Below are 15,340 nucleotides of genomic sequence, written 5' to 3' on the forward strand. Positions count from 1 at the left end.
TTCTTTTACACACATCTCTTTCTTTACCTGCAGCGAAGCGTGCCTCCTTTTCTCCATCACTGAGGTCACTGTAGGCATCGTTCTCCAGTTTGCGCTCTTGCTGGAGGTGGAGGGTGGATGTTCGGCCGGCGCTTGTGCCCCCCGCTCCCACCGTCTGCATGCCCCAGTTCTGCCACTCGATCATGTGGGCCACACGACCCTGGGCCATGCATGTTGGCTTTGTCACCTTGTCCTTCATAGACCGTGTCACTCCTGGGGTGGAAGAATGGAAAGACAGGTAAGAGAAGAAAGGGAGCAAAGAAAAGAGAAGGAGGTGACAAGATTTAAAAAATAAAGAAAGGATGTTGGTGGGGTTCGGAGGAAGATCGGTTGCAAATAAAACATGTTCTGGGCCCGGCTGGGTGTGACATGAACAAATGAGCTGGAAGCTTTAAATTAATTAGGGGAATGTGGAGCTGTTATGGGACTTTTCACAAATTAACTTGGGGGAGGAGGTGGGTATGTCTCTGACAGAGGAAGATGAAGGTGGAGTTAGAAGGTTAATTGGAGGGAGAGGAGGATGCAGTCTGAGGAATGACACTATGGCTTGTTGGAATGATCACTCTTTGCACTAACGCAAATCTGCACGCAGCATTAGGACCTCTCCCCTTATTAGAATCCTGTCTTTTATTCAGCTAGGCTTATTTAACACACAGCGGGTCTCGTAATGGGCTGAACTCAGGCTATAATTTGCTGCTGGCTTACTAAAGGACACTCTATATGTGACCTCTTTCATACCATTCCGAGGGGAAATGGCCTCATGAATTCTTTTATGATGTTAATGCAGTATTCCACACGAGGAGTGATGCCAGTAGACCTAGTGACCATGCCACAGTGATGCTAAATGAAAGGATGAACATGAATTAAATGTTAAAAAGTTAAGAAGTGGCTTTTGGAGAAATTTTGAGGAAGAACTTAACACTGCACTGCACTGCACTTGACTGCACATTACAGTTTTTAAGAACACAGATGTGAAATGCAACCCCAAATCAGAAACAGTGTTCAAACTGCAGACAGTGTGAACACAAGATATTCCACGTTTTTAATTTCATTTGTAAATATGTACCTAAATAAAAGTTGGATCGTTAAGCATTTAAGCCTATTCCGCTTTGTAATGCTACCATTCCTTCTCACAACACATAAAAAATTAGGTACTGAGTATCTCTAGTGATGAAGTGTTTCAGGTGTTATTTTGACCCATTCTTCTTAAAAAAAAAAAAAAAACTCTTAAAGTTAAAACAGTACAGTGTCACTATTGTTGCATTTTTCATTTCCAAATTCTCCACACATTCCTTATAGTGGACAGCTCAGGACTGTACCCTCTTCTTCCACAGCCATGTCTTTGTACTGTGTGCAGCATGTGGCTTTTACCGTCTTGTTAAACATGCACAGACATCCCTAGAGAAGATCTTGACAGAAGCATATGTTGCTCTTACATCTCAATGTAATTTTCGAGATTTCAATTTTTAAGATGCCTCAGAGCCCATCTAAGTCAATGCCACTTTTGAACAAGATTTAAGTAAAATTTGTGAATGGTATTCTGTATTGTATTGCTTAATATGAAAATTATTTTACATTTTTCTTTGAGGAACATTGTTTTTAAACATTTCTGGAGACCCTCTGCCCATCTTTGCTTCTCAAAGAGAATAAACTGTTCCTGGAAGCTGATTTTGTGTCAAATCATGATTACATCACCTGTTTGAAATCCTGTCATTTATTAGTTTTTTTAACCTTATTTCTGGCACTAAATTGTCCCATCCTAGGTTTTTTCGGAACCTAGAGCAGGACTGAAATGGAAAAATCAATGTATATTAACAAACCAAAACATGAAATATATTGGGATCATCTTGGGTCTGCACTGAAATAATATCCAAAGTAATTAAAAGAAATGTTGCATTCATTTAATTTGTCCCACCTTTTTCTGATTTGGGGCTGTATATTGGAGAGACAGACACTAAACACTACACAAAACACTGACTGATCTTCACGCTACACTCCACAAAGCACTTTACATACAAGAACCACTGCAGTTACCATCGGCCGCCACTCCCCAAAATGAACAACTGTATGAAAAATGTGTCGTGGGTAAGTGATCTGTATTTCTTTCTTGGTATGGATCGTATCTGACATCTGATATCGCACCAATGGCTTGTGATGCCATTGGTGAGCATTGCAAAGGGAAACAGGTAGTGAAAAGGGCACCCACAAGGGGCCATGTTGGCTCCATCTCCACCACACCCGCTCAGACTGGAGCCAACATGGGGTCAGTTACCAGTTTACAGGACAGACACACACCTGACACACCTGACAGAGAGGACTTAGCCAGAGCGCCAATGCCGTAGGCGTTGGAGTTCCGCTTCTTTAGCCGGGGCAAGATGGAGGTCGTGTCCTCCATGGAGAGCTGGAAGGGGAAGAAAGACAGTCGAGAGGGGGGAGAGAGAAAGAGAGGGGATGGGTGGTGGGAGGAAAAAGGAAAGGGTAGCAGAAGAGGAAAAGTGAGGGAGGCGGAAGTGCACGGCAGCACGGAGGAGAGGGAAATTTGAGTGTGGTGAGGTTTTAGGAATGTGTGAAGGAGTGAAAAGGACAGAGGTGATAGGAAAAGTGAGAGGGAGACACAGATTTAGCACCTTGGTTTAACATGGGTGTGACAAAATACTACATTTCCCAACAGCCTGCTGTTTGATGTTTATCCTGTTGCTTTTTGGGAAGTGCAGTTTATTTGGTAAACAATAGGATCTAGCTATTGCAGCTACACACCAACGAGAAAGTCACTGCGAGGCCACTGTCGATAAAGACCAGAGGGCAAGGAAGTAGGGAGGAGGTGAAGGGAGGAAATAACGCTAAAGCTAATTCTAACGTGAATGAGAAGGCAGGTAAAGAAAGAAAAAAGAATGTTAAAAATATGGGAATGATAATCACAACACTTACATTGATTCCATCCCATGAAAAGTCTGTTCGGCCATGCTGAGAGAGAAAGAGAGAGAGAAAGAAAGAAAAAGAGAGAGAGAGGGAGGGAAGGAGGGAAAGAGGTAGAGACAAAGAGAGAGCATGAAAGAGAAAAAGAAGGAAAGTATAATGGGAAAAGAGAGAAATGGAGAAAGAGGAGAAAACAGCAAGAATGGCAGCAAGGAAAGGAGACAGGAGGGAGAGGGATTGTGACAGAAGAAGGCAGGTTTAAAAACATGCAAAGTTGAAGGAGAAACAGAAGAAAGAGAGGAGAAGAGAGGGAATCTTTGTTCACAAGAGAAAATGAGGAGGAACAACATAGGCCAGTCCCAAGAGAGGAGAGGAAGTAATAAACGCAAGAGTCCATTTTTTATAGCGGTCTAAATATGCAGCAATCTAATGAGTCTCCCTTCTCATGCCAATGCAATTGCTACAGTTGCTTGTGTGCTATTCATTACAAATGAATCCTAGCCAGATTCTAAGTAAATTGCAAAAAGCTTTAGCTCAGACAGACATACGGGCAGCAATTAAAGCTCTTCCTGAGGGAAGTGGCCTTGTATCATGAAAATCTACACTGTGGAAGCGCATCATACTCGGACGGTTTACAGTAAATGACTACCTTGATTGCCCTCCTCACTGTACGTATATCTGTGTAGGTCTCATATTCTGGTATGAGTTACTCATTAACATAAGGGCAGCTCACTCAAGTAGAGGCAGTTACTTTCCATAAACCACTGGAGTAAACACTACTAATTAGCTTGCATGTGCCTCGAGCCTGTTGCCTAGACAGACAGACAAACACACAGGACAGACAGACTATAACAAACCAAGCGAAAGACCTTACATGAGGCTGTGCAGTGAGAGCAGGGCTATCTCTACTGCACACATGCTCTGGGTTGTCACTGTGACACGTTGCTCACTCCATTCTATACTAGGCAAGTTACTGTGGCACCTAGTAAATAAGACATCCTGCTAGTGAGAAATGGTTTTGCACTAAATACAGTATTTGGCTGGTTTATTTTTGCTGAGGGTTTAGTTTTAGTCAGTTAAGGTGTAAAATTTGTAGAATAGGGCAGTTTCTGTTAAATTGTAAGGGTGTAACAATTAAATTCAGTTAGACATTTACCTTGATATGATCCATTGTTGCCTGAACTAGATTTTTTTGATACACTGAGGAGTAAATAGAATTGTGCCATATGTTTTTTTTTATTCTGCTGAATGTTCACTACTGTGAGTGTGGAATACTACAGTGGCCTGCTGATTCAAGCTTAATTTTGCTTAGCTAGCTCTGCTACAAATACAAGAAGTACCACAAAGCACATTGTAGCTGGAATTTGGTCTAACTGCTGCGGTAAGGATCTAAGTGTACATGATGAAAAAAATAGTGTCTGAGAGATTTTGTTCTGCAAAGTAAATACCTGTAGTCTAAACAGAACTTAACAGCTGATATCCTAATTGTTTTTATAGTTTCAGACTGACCCAAGTTCAGAGAATTGTTAAATTTTGACTCATGACACTACTTATCCCATCAGATTTATGTACTATGATGAACTTATACTGGGAAGAGAAGAGAAACGGAGGTCTGAGAAGAAAGCATATAAAGTTAATTCACATGACATGCTCTATTAGGCACTTTTTATTTTACCTAAAATGAAAAGGGCACATTTATTTTGAGTTATTTATAATTCATCTAGTTCCGTATAAAAACTTACAATAATGATGAAATATACTGAATTAAAGTTATAGTTATACTTGTAATATAATTTGAGATTTAATTGCTGATAATAAAACAAACTGATTTGACTAAGATATAATTAAGATATAACTACTAGGCTACTTTAAGATTCGGGATATGGTACCAAATCATAGTGCAAGCTAGACATTATTATAGTCTAGACCATGGCTTGAGAAAATATTCTCTAACTGGACCTTATTAAATTTTAATAAAATACCCCTGGATTAGAGGGTGCTCTATTTTTTAGATATGAATGACTGTGTTTTCATTTTTCCTTCTTGCAGCCCAGTCAAGTTCTCTTGTCAGTACATGTACATACATTACCAGTCAAACGTTTGGACACACCAGTTTTTTCATTATTTTAAATGTCTGCATTGTAGAATATTACTAAAGTCATCCAGACTATAAAGAAATATATGGAATTATTTAGAAAAAAGTGTAAAACAAACCAGAATATTTACCTCTGGCTTAAATGACAGTTTTGACACATATTGGGATATTCTCAGTCAGTTTTATAAGCAAGAGTCACCAAGAATGATTTTTAAGTTAACAGCTGTGCTTAATTACTTGAATTTCCTGCCCTTTTAATGTGTTTGGGAGCATCAGTTGTGACGTGAACAGGTATACAGTGAAGAGCCCATAATATGGCAAGAACTACTCAATAAGGTATAGAAATAAATACTTTAAGAAATGAAGGTCAGTTAATATGAAAAATGTCAAGAGCTTTTAAAGTGCAGTCCTCAAGTGCAGTCACAAAGAGCATCAAAAACATTATAATGAAACTAGCTCTCATCAGAATCTTCCCAGGTAAGGAAGACCAAGAGTTACCTCTGTTGCACAGAATAAGATTCTAGCCTCAGAATCTGCAAATTAACAGCACCCAACTTCCGAGCACCTAAATGTATTTTGGTTTGTTTGACACTTTTAATTTTACTACATTATGTCTTATATGTTCTTTCATAGTGTAGATGACTTTAATATGCATTTAAAAAATACTAAAAACATTAAATGAAAAGATATGTCCACATTTTTGACTAGTATTGTGTATAGTATTATTTAGTCAGGACATTAGCTTAGCACTATAGGAATACTATATACACAGGGTATATTACCGCAATGCTTTTGTGTCTGTAAGGCTCTTTTTGCTGAAGGCTGTATAATTTAAAATATGCAGGATCATTCAATTTCATTTTAACTTTTTAATCAATGTGGTTTAATTGATTACTCACAACAACACTATAGAACGTCTACAAGATCTGCTAGACACGAGACAGCAGTGCTGAAGCAGTATTTCTGTTTAGCTCCAGAGAGCTGCCCGGTGTATTGTGCACTACAGGCCCATCTGTCTGTGTGTGTGTTGTTTCTGCTCTACAGAGCTGATGCTTTGCAGGATACTGACACACAGCTGCAGGACCGCAGGTGAGTTACGGCTGCCTGAGGCAATGAGCAGTCCTCTCCGTCAATGCAACCATGCATCGTGTGGGCTGCTCTGTCACGGCTCGTGGTTGGCACTAATGACTCTGTGACCTTCACATTCAGACCCACGCACCACAAACACGACAAAGTCTGGAGGTGTAAGACAGAATGGTCACACACAGGGTCATATATTTTAACCTGCTGGCCTTCGGTCGACTGTGCAGACTCTTCTAAACCCACCTCTCAGGCTGTTGTTTAGAAAGCCGGGCTGAATCCAGCATATCACTGCTTATCCTCCTCTCTGTGTGCCTACAGAGAACTGCCTTAGCCAGGCACAAAGGGTGGCCAGGGCAAGGTTGGCTAGGTATGGTCCACAGCCTTTGTGTACATGATTAAAGGGGAATGCTGTCTCCTGTTGTTTGCTAGCTGTTTGGTCGTGTGTGCGGATGCAATGGCCATCTTTGTGTTTTTATTACATTATTTTTTTATTTAACGAGAATTGTGTCAGTGTTACATTAAATATTCACAAGAGAGCTGCTCATAAAAGCATATTCAAGGATGAGGTTGTCTGCTGCAAAACAAAAATAAGAGGCTTTTAGGGTTTTTATATATTTGGGAATCCTTATTATACAGCTGATGTAATTTCATTATTTATGATGTTTTAGTCACTTATGATTCATAGAACTTCTACAAACTACACAGATGAGCTGAACATTATGACCACTCATTGATTATCACTCACTGATCTGTGTGTATACGATATACAGCTCTAAAAAATAAATAATTATCAAGAACACTTAAAAATGATGAGTTTCTTTGATTTTATCAAATTGAAAAACTCTACAATATAATCAAGAGGAAGATGGATGATCACAAGCCATCAAACCAAGCTGAACTGTTTAAATTCTTTATGAATATGAAATTGTTTTCTTTGCATTTTCTGAGGTCTGAAAGCTCTGCATCTTTTATTTTTTTTTTCAGCCATTTCTCATTTTTTGCAAATAAATTCTCTAAATGAAAATATTGTTATTTGGAATTTGGGAGAAATGTTGTCCGTAGTTTATAGAATAAAACAACAATGTTTATTTTACTCAAACTTTAACTATAAATAACAAAATCAGAGAAACAGATTCAGAAACTGAAGTGGTCTCTTAATTTTTTTTCCAGAGCTGTATTTCTAAGCAAACTAAGAATACTAGGTTTTGTAATCAATGTACTGGACATAGCGCAAAGGGGCAGGTGTAAAGACCTGAGTAACATTGAGCTGCCCCTGTCTGCTAGATGCTGGTGTGAGTCTGATTTGTGGAGTCTGAGTAATGCTGTCTGCCTGCCCTCTGGACCAGTTTATCCCACATGTCTGAATTCTCCTTTTTTATTCCATTCTTGTCCCTGTTCTGTCTCTTTCCTATGTTTTTGGATGATCAGTTCCTGCTGTCCTGCCTCATACCCCAACCCACCCAGGCATCCACTTTCCTACTGACAAAAAAAACCCACAATTATTATAGTATTGCAATATATTTTACACTAGATAGTAGTGTTGTACTCTCTCTTCAGATTGAACTGTTCTGATTGGAAATAAAAAAAGCAGACAAGCATTTGGAGAGTAATGCTCTTGGCAATGGTCTGCTGGAAAACCCTTAAAACAGGCATTTATGTGGGTGTCAATTTGAAATGTGCCCCCTGTGACCAGGCACAATGTGGTAGGAGTATTAGTTGAAGGGTTCAAGGTCATGTTTTCCGAAATCCAATCTGCAGCAGCTCCACATTGTAACATACAGGCCGTAAAGGATCTGCTGCTAAAATCCTGGTGCAGAAAACCACAGGGAACATTAAGAGGTCTGGCAGAGTTCATGCTTCAGTGGGCTGGAGCTGTTTTAGTGAAATGTGCAGGACCAGAGTGCATTAGGCAGGGGGTCATAATGTTTGGACTCATCAGAAAAGATAAATAATTGAAAACATTTTTAAAAAGACGTCTGTACAGCAGTGTATGTACAGTTGAAAAAAAAAGTATATATATTTTTTAAATGATTTAGAACGGCTAGCACCATTAGCAATTAAATTTTACCACTGGAAATCATTTTTTTTTTACATGCACACTGACTTCAAAGTGAAACATGGTGCAAACATTTTGGTTTTTCACGCAACCTAATTTATAATGTGCAATAAGCATTTCTCAGAGTTGTGTTCAGTGTTACATCAGTAATACCGATAATCCAGTTACTGGACTTTCCAGACAGGTGTCTTCCTACTACAATCGCTTGCTGTCTGGACTGCTGTTGAATTAGGTCAGTCACTAGTGTATAATGTAATATATTTAAACTGTATACTAAAATATGTTATACTCTATTTCATTCGACATGCTAATACTGTATTGCACTTTTACTGATATGGACACTCTGTAACTGTAACTACCTAATTAACTTAAGTTAGCTACCTGTTTATATTGTAAATACATACATACTGGTATGAGCACACTATATATTTTTATTTTATACGTTATACTTTTTTATTCTGGCTTTTCTTACAGCTTTGTTTACTTGTGTGTAAGTTGCTGGAGGACTCTAATTCCCCCTCAGGGATTAATAAAATGTTATCTTATCCATTTATGCATGATTATTTTTCTATTTTTGCAAGGAAGTCTATGAATCTTTTATGAAAGCAATAACATTGTATAGGTGCTGTACATTCCAACAATACCTAGAGCTGACAGCTTTGGATTTATTGAAACTCTTTCTGTGTTTTTTTATTATTGTTTTTTACCAGAGAGAATTTTATGTGAAGTACTGAGACTCTCTTACAAAGCACTTTTTATGATTGTATGCATTGCAGCTGATGACTCTTCATTATCTTTTAAATGCCATATTTGTCTGTGCCACTTCCTTATTAAAGATACAATCTCACAACTGTTGATATCCTCTCAAACACATTGTGAACAGCTATTAGCCTAAGGGTTATCGTGTTTCGGGATAACTTTTAGTGGATTTTTGGAGAGGCTGTGAGTGCGACAAGCCCTCTGTTGACAGAGGAATATGTCATTACTCTGATAAGGCTTTATCTCGAAGAAAATACCATTAAGTTTGCTTCATTCTGCTCTGTGTGTTTTAGAAGAGAGACATTTACTGCTAGCCTTTCATGCAATGAAAAAACGTGTATGTGCATCTGTGTAAGGTGTGTGGAGGTGTTGTTCTCTATGCACATGTATGCACATGTTTAGCAGTATTTGCAATACTGTAGATCTATAGCAATGGAAAAGAAGAAAGACTTAAAGAGAAATGGATGTGATGTGATGTAGCAATGGTGATGCTAATGCCACAATGAGAGTGCACTAACCATCCTAAACAGCAGTCTGATCTTAACTACAGATTCTGGACTAGGTTTTCATTTTACATTAATAAAAGTAAATCAGACCACATTTTGGAAGCATTATCATTGCAGCCAAAATAAAACTACAAAAAACTACTGTTGCAGCCAAGCTACAAGCCAGCTCTAATAGAAGCAGCAGTCAGGTTCCTTTCATGACATTTAATATATGAACATGCTAAGAGAGGCATTTATCTTCTCAACCGGCATCAGATGAAATCTTTTTCTGCAAAAGTCGACTTGTAGGCCTCCATCCTGGACCAGGGTGTTCTATTCTCCTAAGCAGGGTTCAGTCGTGTGGGACGGGACTGTGGAGAGATTTGGCTCGTTTAGAGGGAAAGCTGTTGTTAATTGTACAGGCTTACCTGTTCCCCATCCTTCTGTACTGGAACCCCATCTGCTGCTGCAGAGAGAAGCAGAGAAAAAGAGGCGAAATTAGGACACAAACTTCATGGGGGGTTGACAGAATGATAGATCAGCGACAGAGAACAAGGGGTGGGAATGAGAGAATAAGACAAAATGCCTAAAAATTGAAATGTCTTTTTTCTGAAGTTAACTGGGGAATGTTTATATTAGTCATAACAAACCGATCCTCAGTCATAACTAAACCAACTAAATATTGTATTAAATGTAATATTTATACCGAAATTCATTGATAACACATAATAATCTATGGTATTTTCCTAGTGGGGAGATTTTTTATACTGATATTTCCAGCATAAAGTGTATATAGACTATATGCCCACAGTGTAATCCAATCAGGCCTGAACACCTTTCACCTAACTTTACACCTGCTGTGCTTTCATTATTAGCTCAGCTGGACCTTCAAGAAAGATTCCAATAACAGGGAGGAGGTGGCAAGAGGGAGGGATAAGGCATAAGGTGAAAAACATACTTTATAAAACACTGATTTATTAAACACATTAAATCTACCAAGTTTTCCTCTTTGTCCAAACATTCACAAACCTCTAAAACAATTTAGGTGAATGCAGTTAACAATTAATGATGTATACTATAAAAATAGTAAAATAATTATTCAGATGCACATACATAATAATCCAATAAGACATACAATATTAGCCATTATGGCATCTTGCGGAGTCTTTCTGCCATATCAAGTAACTGTTGAGTTCACTGACAACATATGAAGAAGTTTAAAGACAAAGACAACCACATTCACCATTTGTGTTAGACACAGATGAAATGTGGCCTTTGCCTTTAACGCATTAATGCATTAAATACATAAATATACCACAAAAAGTAAGGTATCATAACAATATCATGGCAATAAATCTTATACCAAGATGCAGAATTGTTTAGAGTGAGGCTTCTAACAATAAAATATTTGTTGCCAAGAAGCATTTTTACAACAAAGAAATAAACACAAAGTCCCTTACTTTTTGTGCTATGTTTATATTCAAACTAGTAAACCAACACATACTGTACACATAGAGTGAGCATGCATGCAAAGAGCAGTGGGCATCCACTGCAGCAGCCAGTAAGCAGTGATGTTAAAGAGCCTCGATCAAGGGCTGAACAGTGACTGCTTAGCCTGATGTTCTAATCCCTGCCCCTGGGTTTTCACAGATCCCAGCTGAAAAAGCTTGTATCAGAGCAAAGGAACACCAATTCTACATCCCCCTGTAGCAGAGAGGGTTAAGTGCTTTTCCCAAGGGCAAAACAATTACTTTAGTTGACCTTTTTTATAAATAATTATATGCTCCAACTACTGTGTCCCCACTACACTGATCAGACCAAATATGTCTGCATTTAGGGTTAACTAAGTAATGTTGTGTAAATATAATATATTTATTTTTTATTTGATAATGAGTCAACAAAAAAAGAAAGAGAACAGGACCACTGCAAACAAAGGGAATCCTCTCATTGTCCCTACCTCTCTCTTGCTCTCTCTTTCATTCTATCTCTCTAGAGCTTATGAGCTCTGACTTCCTCGACTGGAATGGATTGAATTAGCTTTCACAGACCGACCAGCTTCATAATTAGCAAAAGAAAATAAAAAATAATGAAATGGGTCACCTGTACCAGGGTCTCTCTCAAACCAGTGAGCAAATTATACCCCTTTATTTATTTATCCCCCCCCCCCCCCCCCCACTACTTCTAATAGTTCAGTTCTAATTAAAGATGACTTAATTACGCAGGTCCCTCTGCTAATTCAGCTTAAACACATCCAGGTCTCCAAGCGGCTTTTCCTTATTTAATCAGTATTATTATTTCAGAGCGGCATGATTTCAGCACCATGAGACATGTTTGGGTCTGTGACCTTAAACTGTGAGTGTGTGTTTGTGTGTGTGTGTGTGTGTTCAGATGAATTGTTTGGCATGGATTAAAATGCAGGATTGCTGAGTGAGTTAATGCTAGTTCCTTGTTTAATAAAGCAGCTAATCTGTGCATATGTTCCAACTAGGACTGGGTGGATTCACCTAATTACAGCAAAAAAAAACTAAAATACCTAAGATTTTAACACAAAGTCACAGAAAGACACAGATTTTAATTGTTTAATTCTGTGTGTGTGTAATGAGCGGGGTGTATGTGCACTGAGCACATGCTGTGCACCTGTGTTGCCAAGATAGCAATAAATATCTGACTGTTGTTTAGGTCTATATTGTTTAGGTCAGTGCCACACCTATGTTTTCCATTGCCAAGATAGCAATACCCTAGAAATTTACCTGTACACACCTTACTTCCAGACCACCACACCCATCTGCCTAGAAATATAAATAAGATCTGTTGCTATTTTAACAGCGAAGATGCAAGGTGTAAAAAAGACTGTTGACGGGGTGTAAGATAGCAATGAACACTGCGATGCACCTTGTGGTAAAACTGGTAACTTTACAAGAGAATGAAAAGACATAATTTGTAATGGAAGTAAATGTAAAAATTACAAAAACATTTATTCCAGGTAATGTGAACCATAATACAAGGTTTTTGCCTAACAGCAACACCACAACGTTAAAAGATTGTTTGCATGCCAAATTTCTTATTAATCAACAGACATCTACATTTACAATATTCTAAAATGTTTTTTAAGCACCTGTGAAATTACAATTCTCCATATCTGGGCGGTAAGTGTGTACTTCCTAAATAAAACACAATTTTTTAAATAAATTTAAATAATATTAATACAAATGCATTACATTTACATCACTGTGTCCATTAAAACATATTCAAAGCTCTCTTCATAGTCTATTATTAGTTATAGTTATCATATCAACACTTGCTTTGGTAAATCATTGCTAAAAAACTAAAAAACACACTCATATTGTCAGTGCAAGGTTTGCAGAAGAGAAGTTAAAAAGGGGTGTAGTGACTGATTGAAATCTTTTTTAGTCAATCAAATTATTTGTCACTCATTCATATAAACAGCAATGCTGGGGCAACAATAAAACACAAAAATAGCACAGTTATTATGGTAGCATGCAAGAGCACTTGACTGAAGAGGATAGGGAGATGTAAACCTGACACAAGCAAACATTTGCCTTATTAGAGTAACACTGTAATAACACAACAAATTCAGTGGAAAAGACCACTTGAAAGACCACATGAAAAGTACAAGAGATACAAGTGACCAAGGCACAGAAAAGCATGGCAAAAAATTACACATTATAAGTTTTGCATGATGTCACCAAAATGTATGCCAACTATCAAAATTCTGCAGCATCCAATAGCAGTGTTTTTAAGTGCTTCTAATTTGGTTGATGTATTGAATATTACAACCTGGTCTAGGCTCAAGCCATAACAGAAAATGAGTCTGGGCTCTCTTCCCAGACCCTCGGCCAGACCAATCACCAGACTCTGTATAACTGTCTGAACCTATGTGAGTTTATTTTTAATCAATAGAGGAAATATAATTTCTAAGATCGGGCTGCACAATATATAGTTTCAGCAATAGTCATCACAGAACATGCAATGTCAAATTATATAAAAAATTTCATGCTACAACATTTTTCCTGCTCAACATAAAGGGAACATCTGCACTCTTGTATCTTCCAGAGATAGATTTTATTTATACTATATGGTTTAATTTATTTTCAGATTCCTGTATTTTTTATTACTTCAATATACACTCTGTCAAAAATATAGTTTTTTTTCTGTAGAACGAATCAAACAACAGTGACGGAACTTGGTGGGTGGTTGTGCCAGTCATGGAGTGTCTTCAATGATGATTCACGCTTTTGTCTTGGTGAAGATAATTAACTAATCCGTGTGTGGAGGCAAGATGGTTTAAACATGACACTTTCAGAAGGTCTGGTGTCATGGTGTGACACTTTGACAGACTATCTATCGTTTTGTTAATTAGGTCTAGCAACCAGTGGCACTAACTTTACTGAATGCACACTCCACTGTGCTATTTCAACAGGACAATGCTCATCTGCACACTGCTGCCGTCTCATAAGCTTGCCTTGAAGATACAGACACTATGCAATGGCCATTCACATTACCAGATCTATCACTGATTAATAATGTGTGGAATGCTTTTGGACATGCTATTAACAGCCTACTCCTACTGCAAAATCAGCAGGAACTGCATAAGAACATTTGAGCTGCAAGGGATAGATTATCCCAGGACATTATTAGAAACCTCTACAACTTCTCTACAAGCTGAGACGTTTGTTGCATTACACATTACTAAAGTATATGTAGCTCAATAAAATATTTTCAAGTGTTGCCTATATCAGGGTATATGTTTTAATAGTTAATTTATTGTTACTTAAAAACTTCATGGGAGCGCCGTATGGTTCAGCTAATGCACTGGCACTATGATCAGGAGGTTGCAGGTTCAAACCCCTGCACATGCATCTTTGCCATCAACTGCCGGGGCTCAGCGGGAGCACGACTGGTCATGCTCCCTCCGGGTGGGTAGATGGCACTCTCTCCCCATCACGCTTAAAGGTGGCGCCGGGCGGCACGAGGCGTCTGTGAGCTGATGCATCGGAACCTAGCTGCTGTGCTTTTCTCCGAGCACGCTAGCTGCTCAGGCAATAATTCATCAATAGCAGCTTGAAAAAAGGGGTGACTGACCTCACACGTGTCGGAGGAGGTGTGTGCTCGTCCACATCCTCCTAGGGTCGCAGGTGCCACTGGTGATGGGGATGCACAAAGGGGTGGGATAATTGGATAGCCAAATTGGGAGAAATTTTAATGCATTTTAATGATAATTGTATAATGTAGAAAAAAAATTTGTTTTCCAAAATCATGCAGCCTATATCTGGGGTGAGCATTTGCCAAAATAGCAAAAATAACTAGAGGAGAAACAAATAAATAAACCTTAAACAAAAGAAACGAAAAAGCACAAAACACCTCAATGTAGGTTTAGAAAAATAAATTATAAAACACCTTTTCCCCCCAGAAGATTTCTGTTTTTGGTAAAGTATAATAAATCTAGAATTTAAAAAAAATATATTTTTTAAAGGACACTACAGTACTACATGACAGTGGGCTAGATGAAACCGCATTCAGTATCAGCCCAGTACAGCACTAAGCTTTACAGCCAGAATAGAAAGTACAACCTCAGCTCTACAGAGGCATTGTACCTGTGGATTATGTGGCCTTTGCCACCACAGTGCTGCCTGCAGATATATTACCTTGTATCGGTGTGTGGGGCTGGAAGGATCTATTACTGTCTAATGTGCAGCCCGGAGCTTTTCACACATCAAAGGCTCTAGAAGACCCTAATGCGCACCATACAAATGCATGCAATGAGGTGGAAAAAGTCACTCCATAATGAACTTGATTAACTTGATTACTTACTGCATTGCCTTTATGGTCATTCTTAATCTTCGTACTTTAGCCTACTAACCTAATGACCTAGAGAGTGAATTCATC

The 15,340-nt window shown here is 38.4% G+C and overlaps 1 protein-coding gene across 7 annotated transcripts in view; it reads right to left on the bottom strand.

The window, feature by feature from the left end:
- fam131bb (family with sequence similarity 131 member Bb) overlaps window positions 1-15,340 on the bottom strand; it is a 64,097-nt gene that overhangs the window by 19,244 nt on the left and 29,513 nt on the right. For 3 of the 7 annotated variants that reach the window (XM_049480121.1, XM_049480124.1, XM_049480123.1), the window contains exons 2-4: window positions 9,862-9,899; window positions 2,335-2,440; window positions 28-252 (exon numbers count right to left, since the gene is read on the bottom strand). In XM_049480121.1, coding sequence (XP_049336078.1) covers window positions 28-252; window positions 2,335-2,440; window positions 9,862-9,899 — 369 coding nt within the window. Of the gene's footprint in view, window positions 1-27; window positions 253-2,334; window positions 2,441-2,967; window positions 3,004-9,861; window positions 9,900-15,340 lie in introns of all 7 variants that reach the window. The other 4 variants (XM_049480119.1, XM_049480125.1, XM_049480120.1 and 1 more) reach the window with 3 other exon arrangements.

This window comes from Astyanax mexicanus, chromosome 6 (genome assembly GCF_023375975.1).
Source record: "Astyanax mexicanus isolate ESR-SI-001 chromosome 6, AstMex3_surface, whole genome shotgun sequence".
Lineage (NCBI taxonomy): Eukaryota > Metazoa > Chordata > Actinopteri > Characiformes > Acestrorhamphidae > Astyanax > Astyanax mexicanus.